Source organism: Micropterus salmoides, unplaced genomic scaffold (genome assembly GCF_014851395.1).
Source record: "Micropterus salmoides isolate LMB-PRFRI ecotype aquatic unplaced genomic scaffold, ASM1485139v1 Ms_hic_scaffold_1, whole genome shotgun sequence".
NCBI classification, from domain to species: Eukaryota; Metazoa; Chordata; class Actinopteri; order Centrarchiformes; family Centrarchidae; genus Micropterus; species Micropterus salmoides.
Window position 1 is genome coordinate 47,174,510 of NW_024040040.1, and position 22,685 is coordinate 47,197,194.

A 22,685-nucleotide genomic window follows, 5' to 3' on the forward strand; every position below is an offset into this window, starting at 1 on the left:
TACACAAACGCACCTGGAGGCTTTTTGACGCCACTCTCCGCAGACGTATCACCTAAAGTTATCTATAAACCCTCTCTGTCTTCCCTCCCACTGGTTCTTTCTCTCCCTGCTGACTCACGGCTTCCTGCAGCGTCGGACACCTCCATACATCCCTTTCTCTCTCCATCATTTTTTCCTCCCGCCTCTGTTCTCTCTAGCTCTCTCTCTCCTTCTCGCTCGGCAGCCAAGCCCACCGTCTGATGTTAAATAATTCAGCAGCTCTAACAAGAGGATGAGAGGGATATCGTGGAGGAAGGAGGAGAGAAAATGTAGATGCAAATAAGTGGACAGATGGATGGGTAAATGGATGAATGGTCAGGCCAAAGAGAAATAATAGTCATTTGATAGATGCCAACATGCAGATGGTACAGCAGCTACGCTTGACATCAACCCAAACAAGCAATATATTTGTAAAGGATGCAAATATGATGTGGTAAATTAGCTTTGGGCTGATTTGGGGACCATTTTTAAAGAAACGGTTGCATTCAGTAATAAAGTTTGAAACATTCAGTGGTTCCAGTGTGATTTTATATTATTGTTTGTGTTTTGTGCACAAAACAAGCCATCTTAAGACAAAACAATACTCAAGCCTTTTTTTGAATAAACAATTGGAAAATACAGCAGGCCAATTTATATAATAAATATAACAGTTTCAACCCTAGATTAAGACATTTATCAAGAGAAATGGTCTTATGGCATTAAAACTGAATACTGCTGTTTGGACAAAACAAGACATTTAAACATGACTTCTTGGGTTCTGGGAAATCATGATGGGCATTTATTATAATAAAAAATTAAGTGATAATGAAAATAACTATTTCTTGCACTCCTTTATTTAGCCATGCTAACATATAACATATAATACCTCAACAACTTTAAGAAGGATTGCCATGAAAGTTGACACAGACATTCATGTTTATTTCATTACAGTCGAGATCCCCTGACTTTTGCTCTAGTGCCATCATCACTGCCCTTATGACCAAAAACCTGCAAAAGTGGTATCATTACCATCAGCTTCAGCTACACTTTGTGTCATGCTACAATAGCAAACGTTCACATGCTAGCACGCTAAACCAAGAGAGAGAATTTTGTAAACATTATAGGATACCTGCCAAACACCGGCATGTTAGCATTCAGCTTCTATGCAATGATTTACATTTATTCATTTAGCTGACGCTTTTATCCAAAGCGACTTACAATTGCTATACACGCACGCCTCTGGAGCAACTAGGTCTTGCTCGGGACACAATGGTGGATCACAGAGGGAATCAAACCCAGGCCTCCCACAACAAAGGTAAGCATCTATGCGCCATCACCACCCGATGATTTCACATAGCTACCCTGGATGAAACTGAGGTCAGTATAATATTTCTGAGAGTGTTAATGATATGAAGAGGAGGTTACAAAGTGTTAGGATTATGTAACACACATGTTGGGCTATTTTAAGCTGATTCAGATATTTTTTTTGGACTAAACATGTGACTATATATAGGTAAAAAAAAACGTAATAAATTACTACAGGTTCTTAATATTCTGCATTAAAATTACACACCTTGAAGTGAAGAAAATGTTTTGAAACAACATTTAAACAATAGTGTTTCAGAAACCAGTGAATTAATAAATATATAAAATTTTGTGATTTAAGACAATACGTGGTTGGTGGCTTGTCAAACTGTCTAAATAATTCTCCCTTTGTATTCTCTTCTCTAAATGTGAATCCTGAATCCTGAATAATAGCCTTAATGAATTCCTTCTGTTTACACAGCTTGTCACAGACTACCAAATCACATTTGTAATACATTATATATTTATATATATAAAGATGTCCGTTCACAAACATATTAATTATGGTAACATGAGGAAGATCTGAGTGATATCACAGCATTACTTCAGTTCTTGTTCGGTATGTTTGGTAAAAGCTTAACCGCTGCTTGCACTGAGCTCTTGTCAAAGATAAAAATGTACACACAAATCCAATCTGCCTGATCCTGTGAGCTTAATTTAAAATATTATGAGCTCAAATGTCTTACACTAAAAACTAATATGAATGTGACTCTGGTGCTTGTCTGTTTTCAAATTACAATTTAGAAACAAGGGTTAAAGGCTAGTGGTAAAACACAAATAATGTAATAGTACAGATTGAGAACAAGAAAATACATGAGAAGATTACTTCTAGATGCTGAGCCATCACCATTAGCAACATTTGACAGATAACATGTGCACAAACTGCAGCAGCACTGGCATTAGTGTGCATTATATGCCTGTACATTTCACATGCGTGTTTATGTGTGTGCGTTTGTGCATCAGAGCTTTCATCTCTGCGTGCACAAGTTGTATCGAGGCCGGCGCTCACGCTCTAAACATAGGAAAGCTAAATTTAGCTTACGTTCACTGGCATGAAGAGTGTAGCGATGGTGAGAACTGAGCTGTTTTACTTTGCCTCGTCTCGGCGTCAGACACCTGAAATTTAGTCAGAAGTGTTCACAGATACATTGATGTTTCCCTGTAGGGATTTATTGTGCATTTGTATTCTCGGTATCCTGCTCTGATTACAGTCACAAGGAAACAGCAGGTTTCGGAGCAGCGTGCTTCTGATTAAGAGCATTTACAGTTGAATCAGATAGTCAGTGCTAATTAATCGGACAGGGGAGTAGAAAGGGGAGCTGTCAGACAGCTGGTTTAACAGTTTGAGCCAGTCAGAAGCAAAAAGAAGCACTTTTTGCGGACGTAATTTTGATGGGCACAATTACCCCGATTGACAACGCTGCTGCTGGTTGAAGCCATCTACTGCACAGATTCCAATACTTGTTGTATCTGCTTGTCATTTCAACACAAAAATATGTGAAAACAGGACCCAGATTTAAACATAATGAAATTACCCTTTAAGTTAAAGATCTGAGTACTTTGCTTAGTGCAGTAGAGGCCAGTACAGACAGCCGGGCCTCTCCGAAATGGTGTCATACAGTTTAAGTGGTCTCACCCTGCAGACGTCTTCTGGTGGATCAGGAGTTCAAAGCTGCAGTCAGGAGTGACTGAGGTCACCGGAGGTCACCTGAAGGAGGCCATGGATGGAGACACCCCACATCTACCCACACATACAAAAAGATTTACTACCAGAAAAACACAAAAGAAATACAGAATCTAGAAATGAAAGAACTGCTGAAGAATTGAACTGAGAGACAGAGATAATTAATTATAAATATTATTAATAAATGTCAAATACTCAAAGCAACTGTGAGCTCCAGCTGTCTCAAAACAGAAGAAAGACTGGAATTTGTTTGGGGTTTTTAGCAAACGGCTGGGTGTTTACACTCTACAATTAAAAGCTAACAGTTAGTGGATATGATAGGAAAAAAAGGAGAATGCTGATTTGCAGTCTTTCTTCCAAGGTTTTGTGTCATCAGAATCAAAAATCTACTAATTTTGTAGTGTTGAAACATCAGTAGTGCCTGATTCACTTGCACGTTGTTGGAAGATGCACAGAGAATTCAATATATTTTATACAGTAGACTCAAGATATTTAAATTTGACTACTTTTAGGCCGACACAAATAATGGACTAAAAATTAAGAACTGAAAGGTCTTGACCGATGTGGGGTTTTGTTTGCTTTTGTTTAGAAGATAAAATATCATCTATAGAACTTGTAGGATTTAGTATTTCCCCACCAGAAGGTCTTTCCTGGCGTGTGCAGGAGGCCTAAAGCTAAATCTAAAAGCTTCTTATTCGTTGCAAAAATAAAATGCACAATATGACTTGTAATTGTATAATATAATTGTATATAATTGCACATTTTTCTTTTTTAAATTCTTGATTCTTGACATCTGTAGTACTTGTTTTTTCTTACTTTTATTGTTATGCACCAAAACACATTTCATGTACAGTGTGTGGAAAGGTGTGGAAACCTACTTGGCAATAAATCCGACTGTGATTATAATGGCAATTTAATTCAACAGTTAACTGAATAAATAAAATAAATAAACCATTTTACAACTATTGTATTTCAAAAAATCTAAATAAAATGTGGCTGTGGGGATGGGACTCAATATTTGTAAAATTCTTGGATGTAGTCTGGTCTCAAGTCATGATTTACAATTACAGCACCTCAACACAAACATATACAAGATACTATAAATAAAACACAGAATAAACAGACCCGTGCACACGTAGTTTTTATCTGCAGGGATTTTACCTTGTTGAATGTTGACAATAAACTAAGTTCAACAGAAATACACTTAAACATGTCAAATGAAGACAGAAACAGAGGGACATGTAGACCTATTCATCTGTAACGAATAGAGCAGAATAGATTTTAATTGATCCAGCCTCTGCTTCACGCTCACGCTCCAAAGCTGATTAACCTGCTTCGGTCACGTTAGGCTCCCTGTCTGTCAGTAAACATCTCACCATAACACTTTCACTCTTGTCCACAAGAGTTCAATCTTTTATTTCTATTTATTCATTTTTTTGTATTTTTGCTTTGGTGCAACATGTCGCATCTTGATTGTGGGGAGTAACGAGCAGCCAGAATAAAATACCCACGGCATACCGACCTGGGAAGACTTGAAGGCTCCGCGTGAGAACGATCCCTTCCTCCGACCTCCGTCCGCCGCTCTAAGAGGTTGCACCCCGGCGGGAAGGTGCACCGTTTACCGTGAATCGGTTAAATTTAGCGGATCCGTTATTTTCCTCTCTCTCTCTCCTCCGTTAATTCCGGGACGCTCCTCTGCGCGCCTGTAGGGATTCAGGAGCGTCACTGTGCGTAACCTCACGCGCAACGCAACGCTCCGGTTAAACCATGCACTGTATACAAAAAGGGTTAAACGCTGCTGGCCCGGAATGACCGAAATAACTGCACTTCCTGTTTAGAGGTCTAGGTTTCAGAATAAAAGTTTAAACTGATAATTAATTAAAAAGGCTTATTTTCAACGTCTGGCCATATTTAATTTAATTAGTATTAAATGAACAAAATACTCGTAATATTTGTAATACTGTTAAATAATGTAACATTAAAAATCTTAACATTACCTTAACCTATTATAACAGGATGTGGTAATTTGGAACATACAGGAAATTTAATTTAACTCTTCTGAACCTAAAAATTTACATTTACCTACTAATGAAAACACCTTAATATGAATAAACTTTAAAATCAACAGCCTTAATAATAACTTAGCAATTTGTGTGGGTGCTAAAATCACAACACTCCATTGATTGGGACATATTAGTGGCTATAGTTTAACCCTTTATGCATTTTCAGTCTTTCTGGTGGCCTTAAATGAGCCATATTTGACAATATAAACATTTTCAAAACTACATCTGCCTTCTTAATGCTGCGGCCCAAGAAGCATGAGATAAGATAAGATCAGACATCACAGGTTGCTATATGCCCAAAAGGGTTTATTACACTTTTCAGCTGAACATGAAGGTCACAGAAACAAAACTTCCAAGAACTTTTCAAGTGCAAACATCTTACTGACCAGGTTTTGAAACAGTATTTCAACATAGCATTCAGTATTTTAGTTAGACAGTGAGCGAAAAAAGCAACCTTACTTTTAATTCTTGTGACAGATATGGGAAAGAAAAAACTGTACGAAGCTCAACAGAACAGACATGTGGAAACAAACCAATGTGTTCAAACATGTAATAATCTGAATTATGAAAAAGTGTTCATATTATGGCTTCAATTGTATTGTTATTGTGTCTGTGGTTTTTTTCTGCTGCTTTATGTTCAGAGGACTGATACCTTCTGGGAAAATGAAGGACTAACTTTAATGGTAAGAAAATGGTCAAACAAAAAATTATCTATCAGTGTATGTATTAAAGAAAAAAATATATGGTTGAATTTGAACATTTGATATGATCCAAATCTGTTGAGCTACGCCTCAGTAAAGCAACACAGCAACATGCAGTGAAGAGGAAACACGTGACTGAAACATGCAGACAGAGTGTGGCTTGTGCAATGAATTCATACATAGGAACAGAATCCGTGGTGTTTATAAAGTCACTAACACAAAGAAACACAAGAAAAAAGTCCAAAGCACAAATACACAGGAGAACTGTGCCTACACGCACACACGTAATCCAAAAATAAAAGACAAAAAAAAACAAAATAACGCAAATATGTCAAGTATAAAACTCTGGGAAACACTGTCCCCGATAAGTTGTTCCACCCTTTAAGTGAAATATGAGAGACACTGCCCTCGATAAATACACACTACGTAAAAACACACACACACACACACACACACACATATATACATACGGGTAGGTAAAAACTACCATTACTGCTTGTCATTATGGAAGACACTGCTCCCGATAATGGGTTTTAATTATGGAAGACACTGCTCCCGATAACTCGATCATGTTATTAACTGCTCCAAAGTAGACTGTGCAACATAAATGGCTTTCTTGCAAATTACTGAACAAATCAGAGTTGTTGCACTAAAAATGGAATTTGATAAGGTTTGTTTATGGTTTCTTGGTGGCTTTGTTTTTTTTTTCATCCTGCCATCAATCGCAGATTAAATCCAATCAAACACAGTTTATCTCTGGGCTTGTTGGTATATTAATATAAATTTCATAATATCAAGACAGTTTCAGTTTAATGTTTGTTCTTAGTGTAGTTTTTGACAGATAAATGTAAATACTAACACACATTTCCAAGAAAAACTATTTTCTACCCTTCATTTCTCCCTTTTAATGCTTTTTAATTAACCATTTCAATGATCAACGGAAGCGCCACTTCACGTCACTTTTTTTTTTTTTTTAAACACAAATTACCATTTTAACTGGGATCCACACAAAAGGAAGAAATGAAGGTCATTCAAAATTCAAATCTTAACTTCATCAGGGGCTCCATTTTGTAAGCAACAGTTGAGGAGTCATTTTCTGTAGCAGATGCTGCCAGAGGATTAGACAGTATAACCGTCATAATTATGGAAGGCACTGCTTCCGATAACGTCGTATAAAAAGACAAACAATACATTTATAGTGGACACTGCCACTGATAAATAAACTTAAGTATAAATAAGGTTTCTCAGTGTTTGGATGGCAATAGGTCGCAGCTAAGGCTTTGACTGGTCCGAGGTGTTGGAGAGGAGGCAGATTTGTCATGTTTCATTTCTTCAAGTACTTGGTTCACATTTTTTGAGAATGTGTTTTATATTTTCTACCTCCTCCTGATCTTAGTGGGATCGAGACCCCCCAAAAACTGATAATAAGCCTGTTCTTAAAGGGCGAGACCTAGGCCGGTGATTGATAGCTTGTGCTTAAGTGCTGATTATTGGAGCTCCTATCTCGGCTCTACCTCATATTTAATTTCACACACACACCAACGCCAAACAACTCCCCGTCCATTTTCTTTAGATTTCGTTGTCGATTTCCCAAATGTTGCCCACCATGGCGTTGGCACATCCCTCCAGGGTCCAGGTGGCCAGGGCCAGTCGGGTGCGGAACTTATTCACGTCGGCGGTCTCCACGATGGATGCCAAAGTGTGGGAGCCCCGGCCCAGCAGGAGGTGACGGAAGGGGTTCTCGATGGGGGACACATAAGGAGAGAGGAGGGTGTGCTCAACCTAGAATTATAAAATAAATTTAAAAAAAGACCATAATACATCGGTGAGGTGTTAAGATGTTTAAATGTGCCAAGACATTAAAAGTAGCTTCAAGATGTTGCAGTGTTATTACAGTACCGGTCTAGCTAATGCAACAGCTCTGGCATATTAGAGAGACAGTAAAGAGCTCTGATTCTTAATCCAACAAATCATTGAGTCCTTCTAAATCCCAACTTACAGTATCACCACACTACATTTTTACTGTGCACTCTCAGGTTCATACATTAAGTAAAAAATGTTTAAAGGGGATTTATTATGCTTTTCCATATTTTCTGGGATGTCTATAATGTTAAAATGTCCACTGTTCATGTTAACGTGGCCAAATCGTCAAATAAAGAGGTAGGAGTATTTAAAAGAAATCCCTGTGAGCCAAAACCTCAGATTTCTCCCTGCTCTGAATGCTCAGGTTTCAACATTTCTTTCTACTAAAGGCTGGGTATGACTTCATTCAAAGCCGGTTTTCCATATATGGTTATTTGCTCCAGGCAGAGTACGCAACGGGGTGTACTCTGCCTGGCACTACCGTTGCACTACCACAAATGCTCAGATTTGTACTTTTTTTATTTATTCTTTGACCAGACTTCTGATTTAAAATTGTACATTTTGCCAATTGTGTTCATCAAAAAAGGATTCTGTAGAAAAACGTGTTTATATTCCTCAAAGTAAAAGCGTTCCACCATTGATATGTTTTAATTTTTTTTACAGTCGCAGGAAAAAGTACACACACACACACACACACACACTTGCCTGACCTGGTCTTGTTTAGTGCAGTGGTGACTTGCTTATACAAACTGAGGAGGCACGTGTCATCCTAAAGTTTCTTGAAGGTCTTCAGCCTAATCTGATTCACTTTAAACCACAGAAACACTATTAGTATTAAAGTAACTGCAAATAATCTTTCTCAAAGGCGTTCGCATCAATGGCTCCTCCATTTCAAAGTCCCGGGCTGACTTTCAGTCCCAGTACATTCCTGCTCCTCCTTGTTTAACCTTGATAGTTAATATTATTGTAACGGTTAAAAATTCAACCCTGTTTTTTAAGAACTGAATTTCATTAACAACATTTTAATACAAATGTGGCTACACAGCAGAGTAATCACAGTAGAGCATCTTACACTCATGATCCTGTCGTTGAGGATGCGACAGGCCTCCTTGTCATCCAAGTCAGTCTTGTCGAAGGCTTCGTTGATGCTGGAAGCAGCTCGCTGGAACGAGCCGCGTGCTCGGTTTAGCCAGCTGGGATTCACTTCCTTCAGCTGACCAGACTGCAGAACAAAAATTCAACATATACACCTTTCTGAGAACAGACGTATTCAGTCAAAAACATAATTCATAAAACAATATAAACAATCAAGCACACGCACTATAGCGCTTGTAACCTGGAACACCGATTCTGATTCAGATGGAAGGAATTATTAGAGCATAAAAAATGTCTGACAGAAAGAGAGACCGACCTGTGAGAGTTGGTTGATGTGTCTGTAGACCTTGGCCACACCCTTGGCGAGGACGCTGCTGTATCGGCTCACATCCAGGCTGAGCCGGTGGTCGTGGACCAGCCGCAGAGCCATCTGGCCAGCAAACTGCGCCGCCACCGCTGCCATTTCACTGGTGCGACGGTTGGTTTGGAAATTGAGATTGTTCTTGTTGTCCAGGTCTGTGCCATAGTAAGGGTAGGCCTCAATCTTAAAAGGGGAACAAGATAGGACATTGTTCTTCATTTATGCCAGGGCTTTGCAATGTCTTAGACTGCGGGCCTCCCCTCAGACAAAGCCTGGGAAACAGCGGCCCCCACATCTTTAGTTTACGTGGTAAGTTTCACTCATTTCCTAGATTGAAATAACTTCTGACTACACCAAATAGTTTTAAAAAAAAGAAAGGTCTGTCCTAAGGCATTTATTAGTTTCTGACTGTGATGGGGGGAAAACAGTTCCCAAAAACTACTGTATCTCTGAACTCTCACACATGTCGGCTATTCTATGTGATCTCCTTTTGATAACTAATGCAATAGGTAATGTAATAATGTTTCACTTCCATTCACTGAGCCTCCCCTGAAACTGTTTGGAGCCCCTCTTGGGAGGCCTGCCTCACACTTTGAAAACCCCTGATTAAAGCCATTAACGCTGATTTTTACATTTAAAAAAATAGAAGAGTAAATTTCCGCTGTTTGTTTTTCCAGCAAGACTCACTTTGGGAGAGGTGAAGTGGAAAGAGATGGATGGAATTCCAGAGAAGGCGAGGAAGGGATAGGCAGGGTCGTCCATTGACATCGGCCTCAGTCTGCACACATAGTAATGTAAAGTTATTGTACATGGATAGTAGCAACAAAAAGAACTGGCTGTAGGACTGGGTATCAAACCGCATGTTTTCTTTTTTTAAACTTAATGAAACTTGACCCAAAGACTGGCAACGGCCTGTTCACATTTTACTTACACATCACATTGCTGATTTAAATCAAATGTGCCAATTTTAGGCTGCATTTTATTCAGGCAAAGCTCTTGTCAAGCTGCCTGTGTTTAGACAAACGGCACATTTGAGAATAAATTTTTTTGTTATTAAATAAAAAAAACAAAACAAAAAAAACAAACTGTATTGCTTCCATAACTTTCATTTCTAAAGACCACGCAACACGTAATGGTTATCTACTTACGCATTGGTCTCCCATTTACTTTCCCCCACCAGGTCGTACACAGTGCCAGAACCAAGAGGAACCTTCACCTGTGTGGACGAGGCAAAGTTAATACAAACTCTACTGATTCCTATAGAGCTGCGTCATTAGCAAGTGGGTTCTAGTGCTGTTACCGCTTTCATCGTCTTCTCGAGGAGGCTGTACAACAGCGGACTTGCTGAGGCCATAAAGCTCCCATTACCTTGTGAGTAGATAAACTCAGTCAACTGACAACCACTGAAAAGCATTTGAGTGTAGCGATATGCTGCAGGTGTGTCCTGTACTTACCCATGACCACTCCATCCAGGCTTATGTAGGTGACAACACGTTTGTCAACTGAGGATATAAAACTCTAAGAACAAACACAGACATATTAAAGAACAGAGCAGCGATTAACCTTTGTTTTTTTTTACATTTAGATCAGAGATATTTAATTCTTACCTCCAACCACTCAGTGGCGCCAACACTTCCATACTCTCCGGCACTCCAGCTTGCAAACACCAGGCTTCTTCTGGGCCTGAACCCATCTGGAAAAACAGAACAACATTGATCATAAAGAAAAAGAGACTGCTAAACCTACACACACACTGAAACGGCAAGTTGAAAAAAAAGATACTCCGTATGTAGTCTTCTCCTCTTCAGCGACGCAAACATCTGACTGCTATAGTAAAAGGATATGTTCAAGTCTGTCTTTGCTTCCTGGGATCATCCCTCCTTAATATTTACTATTAAAAACCATTTTTCCAACATGCTTCCAGCATTAAGTGATGGCAGATTGACTTGTGGAAATAAAGTGGAAATCTTCCTAAGTGACTTTTCATTATAAACCCTCTTTTGTTTCTCTTGACAGTGTTTCTGCACTCAGCTGCAGTGGAGGGAAAGTGACAAAAAGAGGGAATTTTGTACAAATAACTATGTAATTTTTAAGCTCTCCACATGATGTGACTGAATGAGGCTGCTGAAGCCTCAAATTTCAAAAGCCTTTGTAATGTCCTGTATTTCTTTGTCCCCTTCACTTACACTGGAAGCGTATTAAGAGGGGAGAAAGAAAAACCTTTCATGTTCATTTGGATACCTGACGTTAAGACAGACAACATAATTCTAGTCATTGCATGGAACAGTCTGGAACAAAGTTATGAAACAAACTGGACTTTTCCACCATTGTGTTACTACGGGGACTATAAATTAAACACAGCCTGATACTTTTATCTAGTGAAGTAGTGGTAATATATACATCACAATCTACAGCAGGACTCCCGTTTACACATTGGCTCAAACATAAATCTTGCTTAAAAGCAAGCCTCTCACTAATAGTACTAAATAAAAATCACACTACAAGATTGTTATAGGAGAAAACGGTTCAATTTTATTATTCAGGCTCATGAGCCAATCCTTAGTGTAGTAAACACCCCCAATTTATCTCTATTTATATTCACTTCCTTTCACAGACCTCACTCCCGTTACCTTACTTCCTTTCCTTTCTCATCATTATTTGTCTCCCGCTTTCACCTTTCATTCCTCCTCATTGACCTGATTGAGTTCACCTGTTCACACTTAATTTAACGACTGCAAAAAAGTCACATCAATAGTAGTTATATTTAATTAATAAGTGAATGTTCCTCTCAGAAACTTTTGGTAAACACAGACTGTTTTCTTGGATGGTGCACTTAATGTCTGGGGTCCTCCCCCATAAAAGACTTAATTTCCCGCATTCTGCAAAAAATTTCTGCACAAATTTAAGGTGGAAATGCTTTTATTTATATAAAAAGGGAAACACAAAATTCAGATGGAAGGTGAAAATTCTAAATATATCAGAATATAATGCAGTAAGGCTCTCAGGTATTCTTTATTGCTTTGTTTCTCCTGTAGATCAACTTACTTAAAATCATCCCTGCTGAGTCAACACACACAAGTTAGTCTTCCCTCCTCTTTGTGTCTGTTGTTTGGGGAAGTAACCTCTTTCAATGCGATTGTGGCACCTTTTCTCCTCAATGATAAATTAATTAATTTCAACTCCTGGAGCTAGCTCCTCTGTTTTAACACGTTTTTCATGTATTTAAACGGGATAACTGCGGGATTGAATGGTAAACGGTTGACAGGTAGCCTAAGCAGCACTGTGATCAGGTAGCGATCTCACCACAAATCCACATGTTAACTTCAGCAGCTCGGATAAAGTGCAGTAAATAACTCCTCAGTTTTTAACGTTACCTTTCTTTAATTGAAACTCTACATGTCAAGTTACCGCTTGGACACAAACTCAATGCTATTCACAGCGAGAGGTGGGTCCACTTGATTAATGTCACGGCACTCGCTGGTGTCACATCAGGTGCTGGATGCTAAGTTGCTTTCAGGGGAAGTCCGACAGCAGAATATTCCCCTTGTGAGTGTGTAAACACGGCGATAGAAAGGCGTTCACGGCATATTCATCAGAGAAATTAAAGCTTAAGAGAAAGATATTTTTCCATGGCAATAATAAAAAAAAGAGTGTCAATTTTCCAGAGTTTACACAGCATGTGGCTGAAATTTCACAGCTGCCACATGAAGATGACGGAAACACTGAATAGAAGAGTAGTTACGATTCACACAGTCTCGCAGTGGAGTAAACTGGCAGGTTTTAATGTTGCAGACCACAGTTTTTTGCAAGCAGTTTAAACTCGTATTGTTGTGAATCTTTGGTGTAAACTCACTTTAAAACTTTCATCTCAACAAACGCCCCCCAAAAGCAGCTCAGCGCCGCCCTTTCCAAAATGCTGCTTCCAGCGCCCCCATCTTCTGAATGCCCCCTGGGGAGCGGTAACACCCCCGTTGAGAAACACTACATTAGACAGTTGCTACAAACTAACAGTGCAGGAGAGAAGTAGTGTATTTAATGAAAGAAATACCTTTGAACATTGACACTACACAGAAATCATACAATAAAGATCAGAAAGTCAAAAACAGAGACGCCTTTGAGTTGCCACTCTTCAAACATGGTGTCATGTCCTTTTTAATCACTGCTAATCCCTTGTGTATTGTACAGTATGCAAAGTATTATATGTCTTACCTTTCTCCACCATCTCATGAACAGCCTTAGCCAGCTCTACGAGTACAGAGGTGCCGACAGTGGCTCTGGCAAAACCACTACCCCAGGCGTCTCTCTGAGCTCCCAGTACAACGTAGCGATCTGCAGATTCACATACAGACACCAAAGCACCACAAACACTTAGATACACGATAAAGGAAAAAAAATAAATCACACTGTGGAGGGAGGGAGTTTAGTTCTACCAGGGTCAATGAATCCTTTGATGACTCCAAACACATTGGGGATCTTCCTGTTGACCAGCACGTTGTTCACCTCGACAGTGATGTTCTTGCTGCCTCCCAGACTGTAAGCCAGCGACTCAAAGCCGCCTTTAAAACCGCTGCTTTCATCTGATTCAGGGCCACCGATTTTCCTAGAGAGGACAGAGAGAGGCAGGCGAGGAACAGGTGAATTTACCGCTTTGGAAAGCTTTCCAGTTTCCAACTTTTTCAGGCAATTTAGCAAATTTACTGACAGAATGACAACGTTTGATAGTAAAGTCAAATATTTGGAGCAAAACATATCATGAAGGAAAACCCTTCCAAAACACATGTATGAAGATACATACAGCACATGATCCTACGGGTGGTGACATGGAGAGAAGTCTTTATTTATATCAAGATATCAATAACAACAGAAATACAAATATTTCCTAGAACCTTCCTAAAAACTCCAAATAAATAAACATTACAAAAAATATTGGTAAAAATAATCCAACTAACTAAAAATCCACTATCTGGTACCTGATACCTATAGCATGTTTTACCATAAAAAATAAGAATGTTGTTTTTTTTCATGATCAGTGAGAATATATGTTTTATAAACACCACTGACAGGATATACATATTTTTTTCTGCTGAGTAGACGGTAATAACAACAACATTAGTCATTTAGCTGACGCCGTTATCCAAAGCGACTAACAATTGCTATATATGTCAGAGGTCACACACCTCTGGAGCAACTAGGGGTTAAGTGTCTTGCTCAGGGACACATTGGTGGACGTGTCACAGTGCGAATTGAACCCAAGTCTTCCAGACCAAAAGCATGTGTCTTTTCCACTGCACCATCACCACCCCAGATATGTCATCCAAGTAACCAGAAGATCTGACAAAGGGTGTGTGTGTGTGTGTGTGTGTGTGTGTGTGTGTGTGTGTGTGTGTGTGTGTGTCTTACTGTAGAAGAGCTGAAGCTATGTTGGCGGTGATTGTCTGGGCTGGGATTTTGGGGAGGCCAGACGACTGAGTTGGGGGGAACTGGGTGCTGTTGAAGGAGGGGAATCCAGGGGTGTAGGGGTCGCCTGAACCCAGATGGACCTGAATAGGAGACACACACTCATACTCACTCACAAAATCAAGACATAACAGCATGCTGTACCAATGGATGTCAAACAGCTATGTGTGCACACTTACATGCCCGTAGAGTGCTGTGCCCGCAAGATATGGGTAATCTTTCCTGTCAGGGTAGATCAGAACAGCAGACGCCCCCTTTGTGGCAGCGTTATCCACCTGTAGAAACATGAAGACAGGCTTTTAGTTACGTTTCTGGAGAACAAAGGAGGAGTGTGAAGGCGTAAAATCAGCAAATACCTGTTCCGCAAAACTGATCTTTCCAGCTCGCAGCAGCAACACACACCCTTTCAGCTCAACGTTCTTCTTCTGCAGAACCTCCAGATCCTCCTGACGACCATAGTTGCCATACACCAGCTTCCCCTACAAACACAAACACACCAGAAAGCTAAAAGTAACATTTTTGTGGCCTTATAGACTTTTATAAGAACATCTGACAAGTATGTTTAAACAAAAAACAGATTTTCATTGAAAAATCAGCAAATGGTTTGTTCTTTGAATATTTTGTTAAGTTATTTTAAAACCAAAACAGAAAAATGGAAAACGAAGAACAAAAAAAAAAAAACAGACATTTTTGTTTTTCCGTTTTAAACTATCTGGTACCTAATACCTATAGTATGTTTTACCATAAAAAATAAGAACGTAGTTTTTTTTTTTCCCCAGGATCAGTGAGTATGTGTTATATAAACACCACTGTCTGCCGCTAGAAAAAGAAATTCAAGTTAAATTTTTAGCAAGATCGTGTCAAGCTGGCTTTGAACTCACAATTCCTCACTGAGGCGTGTTGCTTTGCCAGCGGGCCAAGTCAGCTACTGATTTAAGTTTGTCAACATCCAGGTAGCATTTTGTTTAGGGCTTATCTGAAGCAGCTGGTTCCCTGAGCGATCAAAGAAAATTCCCAAATGTGTTTATCAAGTTTTTTTTTGTCGAGGCTATGGCCAGGGTGCGAACTATGCGGGAACCAGGGTGAGCTTTACTCCTCTTAATAAGACGTAAAATTCCCTGAAAACATGATTTGTGATATTTAGGAGGGTTTCTAAAATATTGACAATATGCTATTTTTGCCATTCATTTCTATTTTTCTGTATCATCATGCATTATGCGTAAATCAGGAGTGTGGGGCTTCGTCCAGCCAGAGGGAACGATTACCGACCGTCCGCAGCTCGGTAGGTCCCTTCCGCGACCTCCTCTCCCTGGCCCTGGACACTCCAGCGACGGTCAGTGGTCGTTTCTCTGGCTGGATGAAGTCTGATTATATAGTCTATTTTACGCATAATGCATGTGTTACTGCAACTGGAGGCTCTCTGCAGCGTCGCGCAACTTTCTAAATTCTCCCATCTCACGATGAAAATAAAAGGTCAGGTCGAAACAGTGTAGAGGGGCTGAATGACAATTAACCGAACCTTTTAATGTATGATTTGTTAATATACAGCTCGCAGAATTAACTCATAACAGTTCATGCTTACTACCATTTGATGTACTGACAACTATCACTGAATTAATTTGATACTGAAGAAATCTTAAAAAACAAAGGATTATCAGGAAAGCATTCCCGTTCCTGTTGCTAGTGAGTTACAAAGTGAACTAACAAAAACCCCACTTATGTTGGTGTTCAAGCTCATTTAATTTCACCAAATTGTATCTGCTGCAGGTTTATCAAGTGTAACACACAAGCTACACTAATCGGACACATAAAATATCAAAATCAATATTTTTTTTAAAACAGAAAAATTTAAAACGATTTCAAATGAAATAATCAAAGAACTAAGTATCAACTTGCCTCAACTGTCCCAGGAGCACTGTAGGCCAGATATCCCGTAGGCTTGAAGACATCAGAACCAAAGAGGACACGGTTTGGCCTATTGCTGCCAAAAAGAAAACAAAAGCTGGTCACGGTATCATTAATTTGGTTTTATTTTGTAGGATATGTTGCATGTCACAGTGCCCCATTTCACATTGAACTACAGCGACATTTTTAAGTATGGTCAAAGAAAATCAACCTGTCTGGCTGCTGCAGCTGAACGTAGTGGCTGTCAGTCCAGGGATCCATCTCCATTTTCTTGAATTCATCAAAGATGCGGTTTGCCAGACTCAAATCTTCCTCACTTCCTGCCAAACGTCTGAGCACATCAAAGTCACTGCGGAGAAACACATTTTAGTTCAGTTTGCTGACTGCTTGGTGATAAAAAAATTAAATAACAGGGTTTTCATGAGACTAAGATGAAAAGGTGTTATAAACTTATTATAAGAAAAAGCTAACACCTTAAACTAGTGTGCAGTAAATAGATCAGGGCTTGATGGCCCAGTAAACACTTTCATAATGACTTTACGGTCTCAGTCGCTAGTTTCAAGTCTTCTTAAACACACAGCATGTCTTGACATGTTGCTACCATGGCAACCTGTCAATCAGGATAGAGGGACTTGTATCTGCTGCTCTGTGTAAAGTTTTTTATGAAATGGCTGTCAGCAGGAGAGAGAGCATGTCATGTTTGAGTCTGTTAGTATGTTTAGTTTTAACAGTAAAGAAATTTGTTAACCTTTTTATTTTTTATAGGCTAATTTTAACTGCAATTACGTTTTAGTTTAGTTTATATCCAGGATGCATTTAATAAACGATTAAACATGTTAAACAGAATAACATAGACTTGTCTTCGGTTTTGTTATAACGCTGATGGGTATTATCCCTTATATAATCACACTCACTTTAACCTTCCCCTGTCTTGTTTGTAGTCTCTGACTCTCAGCTGTGTAATACTCAAAAACAAAATGTTCTCATCCAGTTAATTTATATTTATTACTCATTTCCTTTTTCACAGGAAGCTGGAGGCTATAAAACTGTACCTGGCTGGTAAAAATCACTCTTATTCTTATTAACTGGGATTATTTACTTATTAATGAACTGGCAGTGGGTTTGTTTGATCGTTGGGCGTTTTTATGGTCCGGTGTGTTCTCTTCTGTAGGACGACATACACCCCAGTGTGGTTTAAGAGTGCGCATGGGATGAGCGTACCTCAGAGTTTTGTCAAAGGCCTGGCTGGTGAGTTTCTGCGTGAGGAGTTGGGTGATGTCCTTCCACTCCAGCTGAACTTGAGCATTTGGTGCAACAACGGATGGCGTCATTATCAGGCTATTTTCCCCGCCCAGCTCTGTGCCACAGTTCTTCTGCTCCACGCCGGGTTTGCTGATGTAGCCGATCAGGTAGCCTGGAGAACAGTACACAGACACCAGAACTGCTTTTTAAAAAAAGTTGGCAAGCAGCTTTCTAACTCTACAGGTAAACTCACAAAGACTATGAAAGTGGATCACTCAAGTTCAGACCTGTGCAATGGTTTCCTGTGTGCGAAAGAATTGATTTTAAAATTCTACTGTTGGTTTATAAAGTGCTGAATCATTTAGGTCTGGGACAGGTCTGCTTTAAGGCACCTTCAGACTGCGCAACAACGATTGTGAAGGTTTATTGCAAGATGGGTCCAATTTAATCTTGGTCATAATTTGGGCTACACAATTAATTCAAATACTATCGAAATTGCAATATGGCCAAGTGCAATAGCCAAAGAAATCATATTCTCCAGATGTGAGGGAACATGCTTGCTTCGTACGGACCACCACAAAACAAAAATCACATCATCATAATTTTAATATTCTTTTCTGCAAAAGTTAGTTATTAATTCCCACTTAAGTCCTGACTCAAAATTCACAATATGATTTATGTTTTTTTTAAATTTCATTCAGCCCTAGTTGACTGTGTGATATCAATCTGCGGCATGTCAGATTTTGCAATAAATGGTTGCGAAATCATAGTGGTACAATGTAAACAGAATAAAGTATGAGAGCAGAAGAACAACAGCTCAACAGTTCACATCATCCATGTGTGCAAAGAATTATTAAGCTTTGGACATAGTGCTGATTTTCTTCTCTTTTTGTTTCACATTTGTTTTTTTTCCCTAAACAAGAGATTGAAAGACAGCGACATGACCTTGGAGAAAGTCTGATGGGCATTTTTCACTACTTTCTGACATTAATAATAGACTTAATTGATTAGTTGATATATTAATCGTTAGTTTCAGTCCTAATATCATTTAGAAAACAAATTTTAAAAAGGAACATGCTGACAGAAATTCAGACTTAACAGATTAAAATGATTATATGGCATACCTGTAAGAAAAATCAGCAGAGTTCCCAGGGCCAGGTAGCAAATGGTACGGCGGTTTTGATGCAGAGGTGCTGGCCTGAAGCTCGGAGAGCCCCCTGCCTCGGCCTCTGTGGCGTCATCTGTGGCATCATCAGACAGTTTGACCTCAACGTGTCTTTCTCCGTCCACCGCTGGTGCAGCGTGAACCTGCTGTACCGCTCTCTTTTAATCTAGGGAGCAAGACCGGGTGAGCTAAGAATACAAACTGTGAGAGCAATGTGTTCCCGGTTCCACAGCTGCATGGAGGACCGGTTAAATCAATTCACTCTAGATGCAAAAATAATAAAAAACGAGTAAAACACAGTGTAAAACATCAAACACTAAATCTAAGAAATACTCACCATGCTGTTAAATGCAGACCTCACTCGATCCATTGTTGCTGCTGTTGTAATTCTAGAGACAGAAAGTGGAAGACAGAGGAGAGACGAGGTTGTAAGAGGCAATTAAGGAAAGCAAATGGAGGGGGGGGGGGGGGGTACATGGTTTCTAACAAAGTTGCTATTCAGCTGACCGTTAAGGGTTGCTGTTTGCCTGCAGGGTGGAGAGAGATTTCTCGGTAAACAGGCTGACCTTTATTCACTGAGGGAGAAACCTAAACAACATATTTTATATACAGTATAATGTGTTTGTATATCATGAGCGATATGAATCATTATTCTGGACACTTTTTAGACCAAATGATTCATATTCAAAAAGACATTTAATCAATGATGAATGCTATTTTCATAATGATTAAGTGTTCCCATCTAACGCCAACTATCAAATGTCTCAAAAGGCATTCAAGAAGACCTTCACTACACACTCACACACCTGGAAATGCGACCTTTAGGTAGACTTCGGTTTTAACACGTCTTTGTTTCATTTATAAAAATGTCAAGCCTCCACCCCTCCCAACATCCTTTCAGATAAATCTTCTTCCTTGTAGAGGCGTAAATCTACCAGTTAATCAAACATTTCCTCATAACTGAGCTGAAGCAGGAAATACTTAATCATTCTTCCTCAAGACAGAAAACGTATTCAGATTTTCATCCAATCATTTACTCATTAAAAAAACATGGCTAGGGTCTAAGTTTCAGTTTCCCCCTCATAGATGCCCATCACAATTTCCCAAAGCAAGGTCGTCTTGATTTGTCCCATCAGCCTAAAACCGAAGATATTAAAGAAAATTCACATTTTGACTGATGAACATCTTATGAGCGAGCATCAAATTCATCATGAATCAATACAAATACATTTTTGCCAATAGAGTGATCAAATAATGGACTGTAAAACTGTGAAATGTCCCACACAGCACATGTCTTACGCACAACAAAAAGAAATATGTTCATTAATACCTTTTAATCGGCCAGTTATTTTCCTTCTTGTCACAATTTCCTTGATCAACCCCCCAAAATATTCAGCTTACTATAACGTTAATATAAAACCTGAATCTAGCACATGAATGAAACATGACTAAAATGATTGAACCATTATCATAATAATTAAATTAACTTTCGGTCATTGACACGATTAACTGGCCAAATCAAATCCTGGTGATGAAGTAATATAAAGCAAATCTTCTCACTCATCATCTTACGAGCTAACGTTACGTGTTTTATATAAATTAATAAATAAAAACAGCTTGCAGGGGCCATTAGCAGCATCATTTCTAAATAAGCTAGTTAGCAGCAGCACGTGCTTCGTGTCCTCCGTGTCTTTTCAGTTGAGCGAAACATTACGTAAAAGGCAATGCTGCTCAAAAGATAGCTGATAATGTAAGCTGTAAACTAATAAAAAGATATGTCAATGTCAGGATTCTCACCTTCTTGCCGCTCAGCTTCGCACCATCTGCGTAAAGGTTCTTCCTGTACTTCTGCCTACGTAATCTCGCAATGACTTACGTAGGCCAGTCACACGGGAGCACGTAGGCCAGTCACAGGGGAGCACGTAGGCCAGTCAGAGAAGCGCTCTTCTTCTTTTATTCGGCAGACTAGACGCATCTTTTGCTGCCCTCCACTGCTCGATATTCGTTATTCAGATCTTCTTCAGATCATTTTGTGTAATCCAGTTTCATGTAGGTGCTCCATCAGTTTCTTCATTTTGTTCCAACTGTCCAAATTAAGTAGAGTGCGTAGGTTGAATATAGTTTCTCCAGCTGCTCACAAAGTCTCTGAATAATTTCCTTCTTTCACGAGAGTACTTTCTGCAGTGAACTAATACATCTTTACCGTTTACTTGTCTCCACATTTACATTTAGGCTACTCTTTCGTCCTGCACCGCCTTCTTTGCCACCTCATCTATTTCCTCATTACCCTCCACAGCTGTGTGTGCCAGAACCCACAGAAACCCCACCTCATGCCTCATACCACAATTTCCATAAGTAAATCAGGTCTGGTCAACCCACCTTTATGCCCATAAAACTGCCACCGCTCTGCTGTGAATACTGACAAGTGATCTGGAATCCTACACCCTTTTTATTACCTATTTCAGGAATGCTAATACCAAAAGCCACTTTACCGCTCTCAGGATCCTTTGACCCGTTTTGTAGGTGGCCTCCCCATATTTGACACAGCCGGACTTTCATCTCCTTCAGTACAGCCTCTGACATCTGTCTTTAGCTTGTTTTCAAAAATATAAATCAACATTGGGATCTGGGATCAACCATGAAGGTATACCTCAACGACGTATTGGTGGACATGCATTCAAATTCACAATACCAATTTCATCTGCCATAGATTTGAGTTTTTCTGTAAAGTTTGTTTTGACCCTTCTTGCTGTTCCCATAAGCTCCCACTGCGGACTCAACAGGCTTTTTGTTGGTAGTCTTCCTATTTCTAACGGCATCTCCCTTGTTTCTATTAATAGTGCTGGTAGTGTGTACAAAATGACCCACTACACACTCTAAGGGCTTTTGCTTGGACTATATCAGGTTGACTAATCACTGAAGGGGCTGCTGACCCATATACCATTCAGCCATAATCTTATCATTGCTCTGTGTATCATCATCATAGATTCACTATCAGCCCCCCATTCAGACCCAGCTACACACCTTAGGACAGGGCTGGATTGGCAATCTGGCATACCGGGCAAATGCCCGGTGGGGCGACGCATAAATTTGTCCCAGTCCAGCCCTTAGGACATTAATTATTTCCCCACACTTCATAGAAACGATTTCAATATGCTTTTCTATATCATTCTTTTGTCTAACCACATTCGTCAAAATTTAAAGTATTTCACTTTTTATTTGAAACATCTGTGTTGGCATTTTCTTCCTATGTCCAAATATCATGTACTTTGTTTTTTCTGTAGATATTTTAAAACCCCAATCATTAGCCCACTCAGTTACTTTTTCCAATCCAGCTTGTATTTGGCCAAAAACATAGGACAGGTTCCTCCCTCGCTTCCAGATGGCCCCGTTATCTGCAAACAATGAAAACCTAAATTCTTTCCCCACTCTACTGAACATACCATTGACTAATATATTAAAAAAGAACTGGGCTTATTACATTATCTTGAGGGGTTCCATTCACCACCTCAAGCTCCTTTGATAATTCACTTCCCACCCTCACCTGAATTGTCTCTCTAAAGCACTCTGTGGGAGTATTGACATTTACTCGAATGAGGTACTTGTACTTTACTTGAGTATTTGCATTTCACACTACTTTATACATGTAGTCCACTAAACTCAGAGATGAATACAGGCTATTCAATTATTTTCAAGAGGAGCAGAGATGAAGTAGGGTTCTACTATGAAGTAGGCCTACATGTTCAAATATTGTAGGTAGGTAGGT

At 39.4% G+C, this 22,685-nt stretch overlaps 1 protein-coding gene and 1 long non-coding RNA gene across 2 annotated transcripts; both read right to left on the reverse strand.

Annotated features, from left to right (window-relative positions):
• Positions 1–7: 7 nt before the first annotated feature.
• Positions 8–4,821, reverse strand: LOC119912477. Its single transcript, XR_005446164.1, has 3 exons — positions 4,590–4,821; positions 3,020–3,124; positions 8–260 (listed from the first exon to the last, which is right to left on the reverse strand). It is a non-coding gene; the product is annotated as an uncharacterized LOC119912477 (long non-coding RNA).
• A 594-nt stretch (positions 4,822–5,415) lies between these two features.
• tfr1b (transferrin receptor 1b) lies at positions 5,416–19,289 on the reverse strand. The gene is given in 19 exon segments (XM_038731697.1): positions 5,416–7,613; positions 8,767–8,916; positions 9,106–9,333; positions 9,838–9,928; positions 10,299–10,366; positions 10,451–10,518; positions 10,605–10,668; positions 10,758–10,843; positions 13,360–13,479; positions 13,581–13,750; positions 14,551–14,690; positions 14,787–14,882; positions 14,964–15,086; positions 16,504–16,588; positions 16,724–16,861; positions 17,734–17,926; positions 18,879–19,052; positions 19,055–19,085; positions 19,257–19,289. Coding segments are annotated over 19 exon segments (2,271 nt in total). The 3' UTR covers positions 5,416–7,400.
• Between the last annotated feature and the right edge of the window lie 3,396 nt (positions 19,290–22,685).